Source organism: Canis lupus, chromosome 11 (genome assembly GCF_048164855.1).
Source record: "Canis lupus baileyi chromosome 11, mCanLup2.hap1, whole genome shotgun sequence".
NCBI lineage: Eukaryota > Metazoa > Chordata > Mammalia > Carnivora > Canidae > Canis > Canis lupus.
The window spans coordinates 11,123,989-11,144,000 of NC_132848.1; the positions used below are offsets into that span (position 1 = coordinate 11,123,989).

The 20,012-nt window shown below is 43.1% G+C and overlaps 1 protein-coding gene across 3 annotated transcripts in view; it reads right to left on the reverse strand.

The window, feature by feature from the left end:
- Window positions 1–20,012, reverse strand: part of GRIP1 (glutamate receptor interacting protein 1) — a 658,587-nt gene that overhangs the window by 259,534 nt on the left and 379,041 nt on the right. Inside the window, exon 1 of one of the 3 annotated variants that reach the window (XM_072843159.1) lies at window positions 2,064–2,222. The exons of the other annotated variants lie outside the window; for them this stretch is intronic. Within the exon in view, the coding sequence (XP_072699260.1) occupies window positions 2,064–2,118 (55 nt within the window). The 5' untranslated portion in view covers window positions 2,119–2,222. Of the gene's footprint in view, window positions 1–2,063; window positions 2,223–20,012 lie in introns of those variants that run through there. 3 annotated transcript variants of the gene reach the window in all.

Below are 20,012 nucleotides of genomic sequence, written 5' to 3' on the forward strand. Positions count from 1 at the left end.
AACAGCACCACACAGAGGAATGGGGTTCAAAGAACTCAGTGAACAACAGGTAGCATTGGTGGGCCTTGAACCCGGTTTGACAGAAATGTGAGTGTTTGACAAGGTAAGGTGCTGGGCCGCTCAGGAACCTCCCTGCCAATGTTACGACATCCCGTCAGACACACAGAGGAGTCAGATCATGGCAGACTGTTTCCACATATAGATTTTATTTTAGGCATCAATTGGCAGTCTTAAGCTAAGTACCAAGTAGAAAACAGCAGATATAAAGATTTGGGGGAAAAAAGTGAAATGGCAACTATGAAGAAGGCATCGATACTTTCATTTATCCAGGTTTTTAGCAACTCTCTTTGTAAACACTTAGGTCTCCTTTCACTGCAGGGGACCAATGCTCCCAGAAGACTCAGAAAACTGGTAAAAGTTAAAAATATATATATTTGTAAAAACACTGCTTGGGTCTACTCTTATTCCAGTATGTAGAAGTTATAAAAGAATTTCTGATACACATGAGTAAAAATTATTGTTTCATGATTATAATGTAAGAAGAGCATCATCTTCTGAACATCAAGAGAAGTAAGTGTTAAAATCAGCTAAGATAAGAAAAGAACTTTTTAGAATAAGAGTCCTTTCTTAAAGTCTTAACCAAAACCATAACATAAAGGATAGCCTTTTAATAGTGATTCATACACAGAAATTGTACATTTATCCCGATTGCAGAGGATAAAGTCAAAACAGAATTTACTCCTCCATGCTAACAGCCTAATTTAAAAGGGAGAGTATTTCCTATATTTTCCCCAAAGTACGTTTTAAAAGACTTGCTCTGCTATCCAAACAACTTGCAAATGCATTCGGTAAGTTGGGCTATAGTATTTATTCTCTTTCCTGTTATTGACTCAAGATCTATTTCTCACTATTTGCTTTGTGCTCATTCTTCTGCCAAATGAAATATTAATTGCATTTTTAGCTGCACTGCTGGTGATCAAAGAACTCTGATATGTCAAGCTAAACTGATAGAAATAGCACCCATTAACATATTTATAGGTTCAGAGCTTCTAGAGCATAATTACACCCATTAATTACTTGACAGTACTCTCTATTACGGGCTAAAAGAGAAAGGCATTTGCAGGTACGCAAATGAGTAAAGTTTTTTTTTAAATAATAAATTCTCCCTAAAGAAGCTTCTATCTACAGGAAAGAAGGCAAGAGGGCTCACCTATCTCTACGTTACTAAGGCAGAATTTTTAAGCATTCACTAACTTTGGGACAGAATGGACACACAGTAAAATGAGATGGCACAGACAGGGTGATTTCAAAGCGAAGCGTAATTTGAATTTTACAGAGAGATTTAATTAATATTTTAGAGTTCTCAGAGAGACCACCTCAAGCCAGTCACTCTCGATGGTAAGATACAGAGCAATGATTTTTACTTTCAAATAAACTTCTTCGAATATCACATAGGACCAAAGTGTTTCGGATTGCCCACATTTCTAAACATGCAATTCTAACACACACACACACACACACACACGCACACACAAACTAAAGCTGTCCTTGGAGGAAGCTCATGAGATGTTAGAAATTAATAGAGTAAACAATGATTCTGTAGCTTCACCAGCTGTGCGAGTCCTGAAGCTGCCAGCTGCATTTAGTACATGTTGTCATGCAAAGGACGGGGACACACACTTGGACTCCTCTTGACCAGTTAATCAGTATGCAAAAATGATGGTTTCTCATAATAACTTCAGCACCGGACCCAAACCCATTCTCTTTTCAGCCCTGAATGAAGTCATTAGGAAAAGAAAAGGGGGAAGAAGAAGAAAAAAAAAAGAAAGATCACACAAGCCAGGATCTTCCCATTTTCAACACGAACACAACCAGGATGTCAGGACGAGGAGCCAGAGCCGACTCTACCTGTACACGTATCCATCTATACATATTCCACTGAGTTCTTTGTTGCCCGACAATCAGTTGGAAAGGCAGTCGCATTTGAAAGTAAAAACCATCCAACTGTGGTCCCAGGCTCCTGCAACGGACTGGCAGAGGGAAAAACAAGGAAAGCACGGTACCTTTAGTAAGTCGTCTCAGAATCTGACAACGGCATTTGAAAGAGACAGCTATCATTCTTGCTCCCTGCCTTCTGTGGCAAAGTGCAGTCAGGGCTCTGCTCTGGTGGCTGCAGGAGCAGCATATGAATTCCTTGCGCACATACCAGGAGGAAGGTAGTCCCAGTGGGGAGTGACAAAGCTTAATTCCTCTTGGCTGATGCAGAGGTCCGCTACATGTCATCTGGCAGAGCTGTGTCATTCACTACTACTACCACCCCTGCCCGCCTCAGCCTCCTCCCCCTGCACCATCACAATGGCTTAGAAAGTGAGGCTGTTTCGATAGCAACAAAGCACCAAATTGTGGAAAGCAGGGACAAGGCTGGGAGAGGAGCCATTCTATAAATCTAATACGAAGCACCGAGCGATGCACTGGGGTTTAGGCAAAGGGCTGTGTATTCCAGCCGATTCAGCTCCCCCCACTCCCTTCCGTCTCAGCATCAAGTCAGGGTGCTTTCTGCGTGTCCCATTTAACTAGAAAGGTTAGGGAAACGCTTGCACTCTTACTTTACAAAGAGATGCGATGTTTCCTCAACAAGAATGGGAGGCAGAGGGGGGAGGCAGTTTGTCTTTGGGATTCTGTACAAAATAGAAAGGAGACAGTCCTACAGCAGACTCAGAAGGACCTATTTGGCACTTTGCAAGTCTGTGAGGGCCAAGGCAGTCTAATCTAGGTTTGGAGATGAAATGCAAAAGGGCTCAGGGAAAGGGCTCAGGCAAGGCGGACCATCAGGCAGATGGAATCCCAGCCCCCTTAATTACCCTTTCCAAAAAAAAAAAAAAAGAAAAAGAAAAAGAAAAACTTGGCTGGAAAGCAACACAGTCAAGACTGTTTCTAAAGATACCAGGAATAAATGCAAACAAGGCCAAGTACTTCTATTTTTAATATGCTTCATTATCCTATTTCCCAAACAACCCTCCCCCCAAACCATTCTTCTCATTATGCAAATAAAACAGTCTTGCGACATTGCAGATATTTGTGAGTATCTGCTCCAGTGGAGTGAAGAGGAGATGAACAAACCCTTCACAATCCATTCACAAAATGACAAGAAGGCGGAGCACACTTCTTCATCTGCCTGCACCAGCCCACTCACCATATAGTCAATACAAACTAACATTTGGGATGGAATTTTCAGCAAAATCCAAGAATCTCCTACAAGAGTTAATGCGAACATTCAGATCCCCTCCAAAAAAAAAAAATCACAGTTGGCCAGGAACTTAAAAAAAAAATCAGCAATTAGTCAAAACGAAGATATATCACTGTCCAAACTATTTGATTAATAGTTCTAGGACTATATGAATTATTCATACAGTCTTATTCTCTACTCTAAGGGCTGTTAAAAAAATCCTTTCAAGCTGGTTTCTAAAATAATGTCCAATATTCCAAATTTAGTGATAGAGCTTTCCCCTCTTCATTCATAAATTCCATATTAAGTAAAACAATTTCAATCTGCTGATGTTGAAATGCATATGCTGTCTATTTGGGGCCCAATAGGAAAATAACGTGTGTGAAAAGTAGCTGAATACTGAAAGCACCTACTTTAAAGGTTTTTGAAAAGAACACAATTCCCTTACCAAAGATGGTCTAGCTAAAGCAGTCAGCTCCCGCTAATCAATAGGAAAGTACATCAAATGGATTGTATCACAGAATCAAATTTCTATAACTGCTCCAATTAGCATAAATCTGTTTTTGCATTTCAACCCATCTCATTTTCATCTTTATTAGGTCATCCCTAGTAATCTTTTAGCCTCCTTGATTTTTTTTTTTTTGCTTTAATAGAAATGTGCCTTAGTGTTAGAGAATTGGGTTATTAGCTAAAGTGAGATAAATATTTATAGTTAGCTCTTTAGAAGAGCTTTCCCTAAATTTAACATCTTTCTTTAAATCTAGGTACTCAGAATATGCAGTTGTCAAATAGCATTTAGTAAAATCTTGCCCGTGGAATATCACCACCCCAGCCCATTATATTAATGTCTATTTAAATAAAACTCAAAATTATACAGGAATCTCTTACCCCCTGCTATTACGCTTACTCAGATCTAATTTGCTTCTTCCTTAAGGCTAAAGTGATCAAATATTTCCTCTTTTACTAAGATGCTCAATTCTTTTTAAAAGCTCTGTCTTCTGGTCCTAAGAAAGATCCTTAGAACTACTAAAACATCTTATTTTTCTGGCAGTAGGGAAAAAAAAAAAAAAAAAAAAACACCCATCCTGGAACCCTTTGAAAGGTTCCTGAATGTTCAAATTAGGGGACTTTTTTTTTTCTCTCCTTGTAATTACGGCTGCCAATCCATACATATCCCATTAGCCAGCTCAGGCTCAGCTCCAGGAATCTTACAGAAATAGAACCATCCTGGAGTGACCCTTTTCTAGGAAATGAAGGAATCTGCCATGTGTTCTACTCCTTCCATTTTTGGCCTCTCTGGCCCTCAGAGATTTCCCTGGGAGCCATTCCCAGGTCGGCCTTCTCTTCCAAAGCCCTCCCTCCTCCCTTCACCTAATTCCAGCCTCGCCTCACATCCTGGACTGTAATGCTTCCAGCAGACAAGCTTTTCTATCTCATAATTTACTGGCCCGTAGGAAAAAGGTCCCAAGAAGGCAAGGCAATTGGACCACAGTCTCTTAACATAAGCTACCATTGGGCCAACTAACCTACGTTTCCCGGCCAGCAGTTTAATGCAAGTATTTGTCTTTGGAAGCCTATAATCACCTGTGTCAACCGTGGTGGCTCCACTGTCTAAATAACTCAAACTTAACAGCATGCTCTTTGAGGGTCACCAAGTGGGAACTGTAGAGATACACAGCAGGCAAAATGGTATAAAATATGTATCTGATTAAGCTCCAAAGGGATCCGGAGGAGAGTTAGTTGATGAAGTTTACTCCTTAATACAGGAAAACATGTGCTTGCTGGATTCAGGGCTGATTACTCCCTTAAAATGATAATTCTTATTTCAGGGTTTCTTTAAAATATTTAGTGTTCCGGGGCACCTGGCTGGCTCAGTCGGTTAAGCGTCTGTCTTGTGATTTGGGCTCAGACCATGATCTCAGGGTTGTGCTCCTCACTCAGTGGAGAATCTGCTTGAGATTCTCTCTTTCTCTCCCTCTGCCTTTCCCTGTCCCCCCTCCCCGTCCCCTTCTAAATAAAACAAAATTAGTTTTCCTGAGTGTGCGTGTGTTTACAAAGCACTAAATATTCTTTATGCTCTTTACTTTTCCACTATGTCCCTTTTCCATGGATAGAAAATGCAATCCTGATAAGAGGGGGTAAATCCAACTAACAAAGAACCTTCCTATGCATCTCTTCTCCCTTTCTCCCTTGCCCCTACCCCTGGCCTTCTGAGGTACAGCTGGCGTATTCACAACCACGATGACCTAAAGGATCCAGATACTGCAGGTGGTTAAGACTAATTCCCCCGGGGACCAGACCATTATGCACCAAGTGTTTACCACAGGAGTCCATTCTGACTGGACAGCTTGTCTATTCTTTTATTTTTTCCCAAGATTTTATTTATTTATTCATGAGACCCAGAGAGAGAGGCAGAGACTCAGGCAGCGGGACAATCAGGCTCCATGCAGGGAGCCCGATGCGGAACTCAATCCCAAGACCTCGGGATCACACCCTGAGCTGAAGGCAGATGCTCAACCACTGAGCCACCCACGGGCCCTGAGAAATTCATTTAAATATAAAAAAAGACAAAACAATGGGGTCAACTCCACAAATATTCCACTGTTTTATATCATTAGAATCAATTTGATTAAAGTCCTAACATAATGTGTATTTTCTTCTTCATGTCAGCTGATTTTGTAAATCTGTTGTTTCAAAATGCACTTCATAGGTCCCACTTGTTTGAGTATTTGGCTCTTTCCTTTCTTTTTCCTTGAATGCAATTGATGACAAATGTTTAGCGTGGTTAGGTCATTGGTTAGATAGCACATAGGATGTCCTGAATTGCTTAGTACTGAATCAGAACACTGATTTTCTCCCCGTCACACCTGGCAACTGTTAGGCATCTCCCAAGTCTTTAGGGTATTTCAGAACACGGTGTTCTTGGAGGTTTCAAAACATGACCAGTACCTCCTTCTCAGCCACTTACGGACAATCTCATTGATTCCTCCTTAGCTCATCACAATCGGTTCTGAGTTTCCTTTTCAGAGATGTTGAAAGTAACTAGGATCCTCACCCATGTTCTAATTCTCGTGACCACTGTCTGCCACTGAATTCATGGAGTGTGTCGGTGGGAGGCCAAACACTTGGACTGGGCTCCGAGCAGAACCTGTCGGTGCAGCTGAAGAAGGCCGAGAAGCAGGAAGAGCAAGACTTCATTTGAGGAGAGAGGTTCTAAGGGTGAGGCTATCTGGTGTAATTGCCCAAGACAGGATTTATTAGGCATGTTTTACAAATATTTTATGAGAAAACATTTGTGTAGAAGTAATGATGCCCTTTAGGAAGTGTCATTAGGACACACTCTGGCAAATCGGGGGTGATTAAAAAGCACTTAGTGGCTCCAAGCCTCTGGTGAGCTGTGCTAGCAAAGGGAGGGTATGATGCACACTGCGTGTGCTGTTTGCTTCTCTGGTCAGGGCTCTCATGCTCTTCATGGAGCCGAGGCTAGAAGGTTGCATATGAGAAGGCCAGGGAAGCTCCCACGAAGCTAAGAACCTTAGAAATTTGTCAGCTAACTGCATCTGGTGGGAAATGCTAAAGAATGGAATAGGTGGAAAATGGGCAATGCAGTACACAGGGAGACCTGCCAGAAATCAGCCCCATAAAACACCAGGTGAAACTGTTTACTGAAGCACCATGGAGAGATGAGATGAGGTTGTGGCCAAAAGCCCAGGCTTTAGAATCAAACTGACTGGCTCTGAATCCTGCTTGTCCCACTAAATGGCTGTGTGACCTTGAGCAAGTTAGTGAACCTCTCTGCTCTTCATTCGTAAAATGGTGAAAATCATCTCTCAGCTTGCTTTAATAATTCACTGAATTATTTGTGTAAAGTGCCTAGAGCAAAGTAAAGAACTTCATCGGTCACTATGTATTTGGTAGGGAGTACAGTCACATCGTCTGGTATTTGGTGACTCTTGAGGTAGGGCTAGCATTGACAACTGAAATGCTCTCTTTTCCATGAAGTCTTCCATGATTACCAATGGCATGAAATAATCTCCCCTCAAATCCTGAAACGTCTTCAGCCCTCACGCATCTTCTTTCTCCCTTCGCAAATGACGGCACTTCCCAAGTGCAGTCAGAGGACCTCACCTCCTTCTGCAGCACTGTATCTGCTCCAGGCTCCAGCGGTCACCTCTCTGCTCTGACTCTCAAATCTTGGTCTTCCACTCAATCTCGCTCTCATTCCAAACCACATTCCCTGATCCTTGATCACTGTCACCTCCCAGGGCCTCTCAGATGAGCCGGGAACCCAATCTGGTCCCTCAGTTTGTCCCCAACAAGATGCCTTTTCCTCCTCCATGAACTTGCTGACATCACCACCCTCCCCTCTTCAGCAGTCCATTCCTTTCAAGCACCTATAGAAGCCCTCTCAGCACTTTCCCATTCTGACCACCAGCATCCTGTTGAAAGCTGCGTAGTGGCTGTACACAGTTTTCTCTTACAGTTATTGACTGTTCTGTTCTAGGCACTGGGGCACTGGGTTCCGTGCTGGGTAGCTGAGCTGACTCAAATCAGTGGCCAACACTTTTGAACATTTTTATGAATTTGTCAGTAGTCCTTTGGGGGCAGTGTTACTTTTCAAATTTTGCAGTACTAGTTAAACTGAGTTTTTTTGGGTAAAATTAAAGGGTACCTTATACAAATAATCTTATGCATTACGACAACGGATAGCCCAGGTCATGTCAAATACTTTGACTAATAATTTGCAGATCACTTGGAGGGGAGTATGTTATTTGAAGAATGAAGAAAAGTGGACTACGTCCTATACAAAAGCTTCTGCACAGCAAAAGAAACCATCAAGAAAATGAGAAGGTGGGTAGCCCGGGTGGCCCAGCGGTTTAGTGCTGCCTTCAGCTCAGGGCCTGATCCTGGAGTCCCAGGATTGAGTCCCATGTCGGACTCCCTCTGCCTGTGTCTCTGCCTCTCTCTGTGTCTCTCATGAATAAATAAATAAAATCTTTAATAAAAAAAAAAAGAAAAAGAAAATGAGAAGGTAACCTACCGAATGGGAGAAAATATTTGCAAATCATATATCTGATAAGAGGCTAATACACAAAACATATAAAGACCTCATACAACTCAATGGCAAAACAAAGCAAAACGAAACAAAAAAACAAAAAACGGACAAAAAATGGGTAGGATCTGAATAGACATTTTTCCAAAGAAGATATACAGATGCCCACCAAAAACATGACAATATCACCAATTATCAGGAAAACAGCAATCAAATCTCCAAAGAAGTATCATTAAAAAAAAAAAAAGAAAAGAAAAGGCAAGAAATAACAAGCGCGAGGACATGGAGAAGAAGGGAACACTTGCACGCTGTTGGTGGGAATGCAAACTGGTGCTGCCATTGTGGGAAACAGCATGGAGGTTCCTTAAAAAATTAAAAATAGAACTACCATATGATCCAGCAATTCCATTTCTGGGTATTCATAAAAAAAAATAAACAAACAACTCATTTCAAAATAAATCTGCACTCCAGGTTCATGCAGCATTATTTACAATAGCCAAGAGAAGGAATCAACCGAAGTGTCTGTCAGTGGGCCTATGGGTAAAGAAAATGTATATACATACATTCATATAATGGAACACTATTCAGTCATTAAAAAAAAAACACTGAAATCTTGCCACTTGAGACATCATGGCTGGAACTTGAGGATATTACGCTAAATGAAATGTCAGGCAGAGAAAGACATATGCTGTATGATTTTACTTAAATGTGGAATAAAAAAAAATCAAAACTAAGCTCATAAATATAGAGAACAGATTGGTGAGTCGCCAGAGGCAAGGAATGGGGAGTGAACAAAATGGGTGAGGGGGTCAACAGCTACAAACTTTCAGTTACAAATTAAATAAGTCCTGGGGATCTAATGCACTATAGATAGGATAGAGACTACTAGCCTGCATATTTGAAAGTTGCTAAGAGAGTCAATCTATTTTTTACAAACTTTTTTCCCCTTTCTTTTGGCTAGGAGAGTAAATCTTAAAAATTCTCATCACACACACACAAATTCTTTTTACTAGGTATGGTGACTGATGTTAACAAGAATTATTGGTATTATTGGTATATGGTGATCATTTTGCAATATATGATAATTATATAATGAATCATTATATTGTACATGTGAAACTAATACAATGTTATGTCAATTATATCTCAATTTTTTTAAAAAGGGAAATCCAATAGGAGAGGCTTCATAATTATTAAAAGGACTAATGGTAGGAGCATGTACTAAAGCTGACTTGAGGGATTGTTAATTTTCCTCAGCTTCAGGATGTGTGCAGGGGTTTAAGTGCTACTAAGAAGGCAAGAAACAGAACTAATTCAAAAGCCCAATCATAAGGACTGGTGGGATGTGCACAGAAATGAGATTAGATCAAGAGAAAAAATAGGATTTCCCGAAGAGCTCTGGATGATGTGTTTATTCCCACCTCCATACTCAATCTATTACCACCTATTGATTTATTTTTTTCCCAGATCACCAAACACTAACACACACTATTTTAATTATTTGTTTATTGTCTGCCTCTTGCCATCTACGTTTTTTTCTTTTTTCTTTTTCCAAATTAAAGATCTTTGTGTATGTGTTCACTGCCTAGGACTGCACCTAGCACATGTCCAATATTCAATAACATTTTGGGTCAACAAATAAATTGGGGGTGGGAATTCCCTTCCAGTGGACTTCTTTTATAAGCAATACTGTTTCTAAAGCTTTTCTACAAAGGATGAAGTTAACAAATAACTTCGGGGGGGGGGGGGGAAGCTCTGCCACTTTAAGAGCAAAATCTTCCAAATAACATGTTTCTTGAAGACTACCTGTTTGTGGAGGGGGAAAAAAAAAGGAGAGAGATGCCATGTACCTTCCTTCCTAGAACACACCTCAGATTTATTCCTGGTGCTTCTGACAAGATGATTCATAAGGACCCTGTTGTTCTCCAAATATGAAGAAACACACAACACAGCTAGTTTTTCACTGAAGTCAGAGGCAGCAAGAGCAACAAAGAAAAATCCCAAAGTAAAAGATGCTAAAATTAAAAAGAATTCTCTCTGGCTTGGTGGAGGAAAAAGAAAGTAGCAAATGCAACTTATCTTGATAGTAGATTCTGGTCTAATGCCCATAATTATGGGCTGTCAAGGATAGGATGTAGCTCTAAAATAACAGATGTGTCTGTTTTTGGAATTTCTATATCCAGTAGCACATAGCTAAATAACTTCATAATTCCATCCTCACAGGGCTTTGTACTATAACAATTAACCTCCAAACTAACCTTATTGCTGTTTTAGCTGCTATTTTGACAGTTTTCATCTTGTGGGGATAGAAGTTACACTTCCCATGGGAAGAACGCACCCATTAAAAACAAACAAGCTACAACCTCAAAGCCGCCTCAGTTTCTAAGACCATTTATGCATTCAAATAAAGTTGAACTGACAATATTTTAAGGTAGCCTATAAATAAATCTAAAGACTTTGAATGCAATGAGGGAAAAGTAAGGCTTGAGATAATCATCATTTCTGATATAATGAAATGGACAATCCCCTTCACTCCTCCAAGTCATGTGTAATGCAACTGGAAGACCAATGCCACCATCCGCCATACTATTTTAATCCAGTAACACTGAAATGATGGTGGGGAGCATGAAAAACGGAAAACATATGGGAAATAGGGTGTCAGAACTGAAAAATGTCCTAAGGACACAGAAGTCTCAGGTGAAAGTTTGAATGTGGTACAGATGGGCTGTTTGATCTTGGGTAAAAGTTCCTGAGTACCTCCTCGAATGCTGGCCACCACCAGGGCCCCTGCAAGTACAAAGGTAAAAAAAAAGATCACGCTCTTTTTGCTGAAAAAGTACCCTGGTGGTGGTGTGGGGGGCGTGGGAATTTCAACTCAGAACACTATACACCATACACCAGGATGCCAACAACAAACTACGGACCCACTTTACATAAAGTGGCATACAGCCCTATAAATGCCCTATGTCTGTGCAGCAGCAAGTCTCAGCTCCCCTTTAAAGAAGAATGACACCTAAATTTTCTTTTGAGGACCCACTCTCAGTCCACGTGGCGGGGGTGTGGGTGGGGGTGGACACTTCTTCCAACCCCCCCCCCCCCACAGGGCATTAGGGCTGACCAAGTGAGCACATGGTCCACTCAGCCACATGGATTGGTCCAGACATAAGCAGTCCTACAAGCCTTCCAGAGGAGATACTATCCTAGGATTTTGGTTAGAACTACTGCAAAGGAACTATTCTTCTTCCAGCAAGAATTAGGGTAGAAGCCTGGAGCCGCCATCTTATCACCAGTATGGGAGAAGTGATGCTTGACTCATGCCAAGACAGAGGAAGATAGTCGAGACATGGAAAGTGATGGATTCCTGAAGATGTCGTTGGAGATATTTAGATCCATCATGCCTGAAGCCATAATACGACGGGACTTTTTGGTTGTATTTATCAATATTGTCTCCTATTTGTGAATCCAGCTTGAGTTGGGTTTCTCTCACTTGGGATCAGAAGTGTGTTGGCTACTACTCTTTCTTTTTTTGTTTTTCTTCTTTCTTTAAGATTTATTTTGGAGGGGGAGAGGCAGAGGGAGAGAATTTCAAGCAGAGAATCTCAAGCCCAACTGAGCATGGAGCCAGACACAGGGCTTGATCTCATGACCCTGAGATCACGGCCTGAGCTGACACCAAGAGTCAGACGCTCAACCGACTATGCCACCCAGGTGCCCTGCTTGACTACTACTCCTTCTACACTTCAGATTCTTGACTGTAAAATAAGGCTGTCTCTCTAAAATTCCCTATAGTTCTGTCATTCTATTATAATACTGATGTCCTATCAGTATTATGCTGCACATGAGATAAGAAGAAGGCACTTTGTTGATGTTAAAGTGCTCTACAAGGAACAGGAGGGTTTATGAAGATACTAATATTCAAATAGAAATATATATATATATATATATATATATATGTATACAATGTGCAATGTGTGTGTGCACTGAAAAAAAAAAAGTTTAGAGGCTCCAGAGTGCACACCATTGGTAATAATACGTTATATAAGATGTACAGGCTCAGAAAACAAGCAAGAGAAAGGTCTTGCTCCTTCTGTGCTTCCTTCATAGGAAATCCACATTTTATCAAATCTCAAAGGTTTCTACTAACCATTACCTAAGCTGTGTTCCTAAGCTCATTACCACACCCCAGAAGGGCCCTTTACACTCAGTTAAAAAAAAATAGTGCCCATTATCTTTCACCCTTTTCCCCATAAAAATAACACAAAGGGCTCCTTGGGGATGTTTTGCAAACACTTTTAATCACTGATTCTGAGGGGGGAAAAATGTCAAGGTGTTTCTTTCATTTTCCCCTAAAAGAGGACAAACCTGCTAATAATGCCTACTGGAGGGGAAGGAGGGAGGGAGGCTCTCTGAAGACAGAAGGAGACCAGAAGTGAGGAATAGGAGGAAACAAGTTGGTGGGGAGGGCTACTCTACACTGGGTCTCTCTCTCTCATGGGGCATCTTCTTGTGATCCAGGGATGTGAGTCCCTGATCTCCGGCAAGAGCGAGGTGGGTTTGGGACTCTGGCTGTGCAAAGGGGTGGACAGCTACTAGAGGGCAGCGAAGGAGCAGCAGTGGGAGTGCAGGGTTCACATAGGCTGCGGAAACAGACCAGGTGGCTGGGGAACTACGTCTGGGAGGATTAACTTGCAAAGGGCCCCTAGGGATTCCTGTGCAGCTGATGACCCATGTGTGTCCACAGCAGTGCAAGGACTCACCGGAGTACCCAGGGTAGGGTCACAGGTGGAGAGGTACCAGGAAACAGGGAGTGTGAAGGCACAGCCAGGAGGGAGCCAAAGTCAAGGAGAGGTGGGGGGAGGTTAGAGGGACCGGCCCTCTGCCGAGAATCCAGGGAACCCATGGGGACTGTGGGTTACGAGGACTGTCGCCGCATTTTCCATCAGCGCTGGCACTGCCAGCAGCAGCAATGGCATGGCTGGCCCTTCTGTGGAGCTCTCCCGGCACTGGGCATGGTCTGGGCCTCGACACACCTGTATTTTCTCAGTGAATCCTCACAAAAAGCCTCTTCTGGGGAAACTATTATTACTCCCATTTTGCAGTTGAGGGAGTTCCTTCTCCCATTTGCCCTCCCCACTGTGGAGCCAGATTGTAGATCTGCAAAGTCACCTCTCCAGGGGGCCGAAAGCTTCCAGAGGACACAGGCAGCCCTTCCGTTTGGAGGGTCTCAGGGCCTACGACTTGGGCAACAGCAGGTTCTTGATGAGTTTCTCTATCTTGGGTGAAAGAATGAGTGAATGAAGGGGGCACAAGAGGGAAGGACTAGGAGAACAAGAAGGTCCCAGGACAAAGTGCACAGTCAGCGCGTGTGGGGATGTAAAGGCTGGGGTCCTATCACACGGGAGCCGCAGGCCTCAGATGCTGTGCCCGGCAAGCAGCCCCATGGAGGCAGCTCAGCTCCGGGCAGGGGTCCGGCAGCAGCTTTCCCTTGCAGCAGGTCCTTCCTACCTCCGGACTGTTTCTTCCTTAGGCCTCTTCTTGTAGAAGGGAAGCTGAACGTGTAGACATTTTAGGAAACATTATATGAACCAAGGGCTGGCAGTAAGCACTATGTGTGTCTGGCATAAGCATTTTGGAAGAGCCTGGGGCTTTCAGGCATGAGGTCACCTGAGGGGTCTGGATGCTTCTGGGGGACATTGGCTAAGAGACTCCAGTAGGCAGTGTCAGGCCTAGGGCTTCTGTCTCCATTTCTGAATCCTCTCTGGACTCCCAGAGGCCTCCCTTGTATCTTCTGCTTCTCCCTAAACACCCGTCTTGGATGTATGATCCCAATCTCTTGGGAGTTGTCTTAGAAAGTTTTAGAAACTCCCTGGCTTCAGAATATATAGCAGAGGTACCTCCAGGGTCAGTGGATTCCTAATTTATCCAGGCCATTTTGGTCTCAGAGAGCTCTTAAAAATGTCCTGAGGGCCACTCGGAAGCCAGCTTCACATATGAGGCACAAGGGGGGAGATTCTGTGGTGCGGCTCCCAAATCCTTGCTGCCCTAAGCCTTTTAAACATCTGTTATCTACTGATTTTTAAGGCACTGCTATTCAATATAATACAGGCTACAAAGGCAAGACCATCTATAATTTACTTTTTTTCTAGGAGCCACATTGAAAAAAAACAATTTTTAACCCCAGATAAAATTATATATTAATAGGATATATATTAAATATAATATTATATATAATATTATTAATAATAATTCATTTTAAATATATCTATATTATAATTTTTCATGTGATCCATGTAAAAAATTATCAATAAAATTTTTAATATTTTTTGTCATACCTAGCCCTTGAAATCTGGTATTTTATACTTATAACACATTTCAATTTGGAAAAGCTACATTTCAAGGGCTCACTAGGCACATGTAGCTCCCATATTGAACAGCACAGGCCTAGGACACTCCATAACTATTATGAAAAGAACTCTCACCGTAATGCAGCATTTTGTTGTGGGACAAATTCTGCTTCCTGTCCTACCCTTTATTTCCTGCCCTGCTAAAGACATGTCATCCATCTGGTTTGACACCTGGGTGTCATCCTGGCTTCCCCCTTCATTCCCATGCCCAACTGTCCAGCAGGCCCTCACCCTCCAGCAGCCACTACCTTGCTTTAAAATCACATCCTATCTTTCATTAGTCTTACTATCAACATTGCATTAATCTTCTCTATGCTCATCTCCTACTCCTTCGAGTCATCTCTCTGTCTCTTGCTTAAAAAAGAAAAAAAGGCTGATTATCCCTTTCTTTCTTTTTTTTTTTTTTAAGATTTACTTATTCATGAGACACAGAGAGAGAGGCAGAGACACAGGCAGAGGGAGAAGCAGGCTCCCTGCGGAGAACCTGATGTGGGACTCAATCCCAGGACCCCGGGATCAGGCCCTGAGCCGAAGGCAGATGCTTGACCACTGAGCCACCAGGTGCCCCTGGGTGATTCTCATTAGATGGGCATTTTGCCACGTTCACATGATTCTGTGCTTGCATATGACTCAGACTCTATATTTTGGCTAGCTGTTCGTTCAACCCCAGAAATACAAGGATCAGTTAAGGATAATTCCTTGGCATTTTATCCAAGGATAAACCCTTGAGATTTTGGCTCACCTAACCTTAGAACGACCCTCCACGTGCTCCTAAATTCACAGACTTCCTAGACCAATTATGATGATGTCAATGCTCACAGGAAGGATGTTCTTTTTTTTTTTTTTTTTTAGGAAGGATGTTCTTTAAGCGGTATCTCTTCAGTCACTTATACCCATGGTCCCCCCTGAGGACAAGTGCACAAACTGTTAGAAACATCACATCTATGCAAATACTGTGATGTATGTTGGGACCAATATGGAAAACTATCAGATGGACGTACCAGAATTTTCTTCCATAGTACCAGTAAGAAGTCAAGACATTTAATTAAAAATACAACAAAGAAAAATCTTACTTTCAAGTTTTAAAGGATATTAAAAATGAACATATTTTTATTTATTTTATTTTTTGACTGAGTGAGAGAGAAAGAGCGAGCAAGCATGGTGGGGAGGAACAGAGGGAGAGGGGGAGAGAGAATCTTAAGCAGGCTCCATGCCCAGCACACAGCCTGACTCAGGCTCTATCTCATGACCCTGAGATCATGACCTGAGCTGAAAGCAAGAGTCAAGTGCCTAACCCACTGAGCCACCCAGGAGCCCCTAAAAAGAGCATATTAAAAAGTAGTTTTTAAAAAGGTAGTTAGCTCCATAAGCTTTTATCTTTCCCATTGTATAGATCTTTAAATGCCTTTTTAATGGTTGGCTATATTATTAAGCCCCGAATTCTAGAATGCTGCCAGAATGCCCTTAGTCACGCATTCTTCCATATTTTTGGTTGTGAGTCCCAGTGGCCAATAAAAAAGTTCTTTTTACAGGCATTTTTTTAAATTCCAAAGCTACCTTTCCTGTAGCTTCATATCTAATGTTTTATTTTCAGGACTGACATTAAAACTAGTCCCCAGGAAGAGAGGTCTTCCACAAATCTTCCCAGCACTTATTTAGGGAGGGAGATACCGGAGCTTAATTGATCAAAAGGGAGTCACGTAAGGATGAAATATTTTGCAGAGACAAATGCTAATGGAAGTGCACCAACTGCTAAGACCCACTGCTTACAGGAGGCCTCATAAACTGGTGAGCTGATGGCAATGCAAGGCTGTAAAGTAACAAATCTACTTTTCTTTTTTTCAAATAAGGGGCATCTCCTAAATAGGAAATCGGAGTACCATTGGACACAATTCATGGCATGAGACAGCTTGGGAGTAAATTCACACCCTGTCCTTTTCCTCTCTCCTTCTGTCAGTTTTACATTATGCATCTCTCAGCAGGGTTTAGATGTCAGCGTCGGCACCAGTAGACAGACTCGGAAACAACTGCATTCGGCGAATCACTGCGCGCTCCCCTGTTGTAATTCCGGCCTCGTGCATCAGACACAGATTCCCTGTTGCTGCTACACTTAAAGTCAATTCTCTGTCATTACAACCATAATTTTTCACTTATTTCAGGAGTTTATTTCATGCCAACCTTTGGGAAGCCTCACTCCTTTGAGGTGGCTCAGATGCAACAGGAATTTGATTGGAGAACCAAGCGGCCACTTTCTTTATCAGCACTGTCATCTTATTCTAATAGGAACCCTTAGACCGCTGTGGTGTCGTCGGGGCCAAACTTGAGAGACAAGAGGCAAGGCCATCCATCACCATTATTTGGAAATCTCATCTAGCAAAGGATTTATGATCTGCTCATTTCAGCAGAGATTAAAAAAAATACCAAAGATTGAATAAAGCATGTCTGATGCATGAAAATGAGATGGATTTCCCAGGAGATCTGGGGCTGACGACGCTCAGTCAGAGATGCCACATGCCAGCGTGGAGAGGGTTTGTCTGAGACCACCAAGCGCCACGGCTCAGGGGTATGTGGAGAGCGGTCGGTACCCAGAGCACCACAAAACAGAACAGCACAGCAGTTGAGAGAGCAGGCTCTGGAACCAAACCGTTGGGCTTGCACATAGGATAGGAGTCACTAAATAGCTCTGTGCCTCAGTTTCCCTAGCTAGTCATAAGATTGTGATAAAGATTGAATGAGCTAGGACTTGTGCCTAGAAACCCCGAGAACAGTGACACAGAGCAAATGCTACCTAAATGCCTGCAAAACCAGGAGAGTAACCTACCTCACAGGGTTGCTGAGCTGCTCCAAGGAGCCACTGTGAATAAGTATTCAGGAGAGCGCGCGGCACAGACTGGTGCTGGAGTGATAGCCACTGTGATTATGAATGCTGTTATTACAATAATAACAGAAGTGCGTAGTAATGGTAGTAGTAGGATTCCCTAACACGGTATGTGTCCCATCCCAAGAGAGCTGGGTCTTGAGCTTCTCAATCCCAGGCTGATGTCGTAACTCAGGTTGTCACACTGGCAGTGCAGGGGTCACACCTGGACTACAGGTACCTCCGTTTTGCCTGCGCTGTTGAAAAATGTCAACTAGTTATACACTTTAGAACATTCTGCCGTTTATTAAAGGTTATGGACCTGGAGGCATAACTCCATATGGCATTTTTGAAAACTCCAGAGGCCATGCCACCCTAGGCCTGCATTCCTGCATGGCGAGTCTCAGCAGGGGCTGAGTATCGGCTGCCCAGTTAGGTATTTGGGGCATATCTTAGGCAGCTCACCCCACTGCCCACCAGGTTTAGTCCATTCACCATGTTGTGTGCTCAGCCCTTGCAGGCCCTCGTGTTTGCTGCCCCCTACCTCTCCCAGGATCTATTCTAGGTGTCCTTGAGTGACGGGCCCTCAGACAGAATGCGTTTTCAATGGCCCTGACCCCTACTGAAACTCTCATGGATGTTAGGGAAACTCTCCTGGTAAACACACACACACAAATTCATATGCTTCCAACACATGATAATCCGGGGGGTGGGGTGGGGGGGTGGACGACTATGGACCTCCAGAAGCCCTCTCATGGAGAAATCATTCCCAGACTGACGGGTTTATTCATGGACAAGAAAATTCCATTGCTTTTCATCCCCCCTCAGGTTACTATTTTATCTCACAATGTTGCAAGGGCGAGGACATGGTTAAAAGAAGATAAGTCATGCAGGTGCACAAACTGAAGGACAAGGCGTGTGTGCATTAAATGCTTTGAAGGGACAAATTTGGTGGTTGGTTTGGTCTCGGTGAAATTTGGCATCTTGAAGATACCGCTATCTTAGGGGCTTGCTATCTCATTTCACTTCCTAAACACTTCGTGACTCCTTCATCTTTCCCCCACATCTCGCGGCCTGGGCCAGTGCTAGCCCCGGGTGGGGCCCACTGTGAGCCCGAGAAAGGCAGCCCTTTCTCAAGACCTCTTACTGCCATCTGCTGGCAGAAAAATGCCGTACTACGTACACATGGTGGTCAAGTCTATGAGGATGGCACCCCCAGCCCCCCTACAAGGGGTCCTGGAGTAGTACGCAGCTGCACCAGAGTTTCCAGCATGACTTAGTGTGCAAGCATCCCTGAAATGCACTGACCATTACTACAGAAGCTTATCCAGACGAGGCAGGCAGACAGCAGCGCTTACAAGCTTTGTCATCTTGAGTCCTTAAAAACTTTCCTATTTGAACTACCCTCAGACTTCATGTAAAGCTGCAAAAATACAACAGTTTCTATGTATCCCTTACCCAGACTCCTCCCAGGAGTTCTGGGTTTGTGGCCCTGAAAACCAGGGTTTCAATGAGGATTCCGACTGGATCTTGGCAGATAGACACAGTGCCAGCGCATGGAAAATGCTCAGTATGTATTATGTGTCGTTGCTACCATCTGCTAGCATGGCTCTCCGTAACTGTAAACAAAAATAACAAAATCACACTGAGTGTAAAGTATTAAGCATGACACGTGACATTGGGTAACATTAACTTTTGCTGATACTGGTGGTGATTTAACTGTTATTATTTCTGTAGTGTGATGTAGTCCCTCAACCAGTGAGCTAGCACACTGTCATCCCAGTTTCCTAGTAATCACTTCTAATGAGGTACCTCCAAATTCCAGGAGGTAGATGATGGTGACCAAGTCCCAGATGACCTCACTAGGCGTCCCAGGAGCTAAAGCAGAATCAGCTCCAGGATGAGAGTATGACTAGTGGGCACCTTGTAGTTTTGTGTCTCTTCTGAGAACTGACTCCTTTCTGGAGCACTGAAGTCTCACTGGTTGTTGTTGTTGTTTTAATTTCACAAAAGGAAAGCAAGCCCTTTTTAAAATAAGGGAGAGGGCAGCCCAGTGGCTCAGCGGTTTAATGCCACCTGCAGCCCAGGGCGTGATCCTGGGGCCCCGGGATCGAGTCCCACATCGGGTTCCCTGGAGGGAGCCTGCTTCTCCCTCTGCCTGTGTCTGTGCCTCTCTCTCTCTGTGTCTCTCAGGAATAAATAAAATCTTAAAAAAAATCACTCTTAAAAAAATAATAAAATAAGGGGAGAAAGGCTTTCCACTTCCAAGTTCTCTGTCTCTCGCCCAGTCGTAAGACCCACTGGCTCACAGTGCAGGGAGGTGTGTTAGACTTTCAACAGGAGAATGAACAGTACAAAAGATCTTGGTTCTGAGAATAGGCCCTGACTTGCAGGCACGGAGAAGGTGGGTGGGCAGGGCATGTGTGAGGAGCCTTGCTCTCAGAAGTGAAGACATTTGCTCGAAGCATTCCT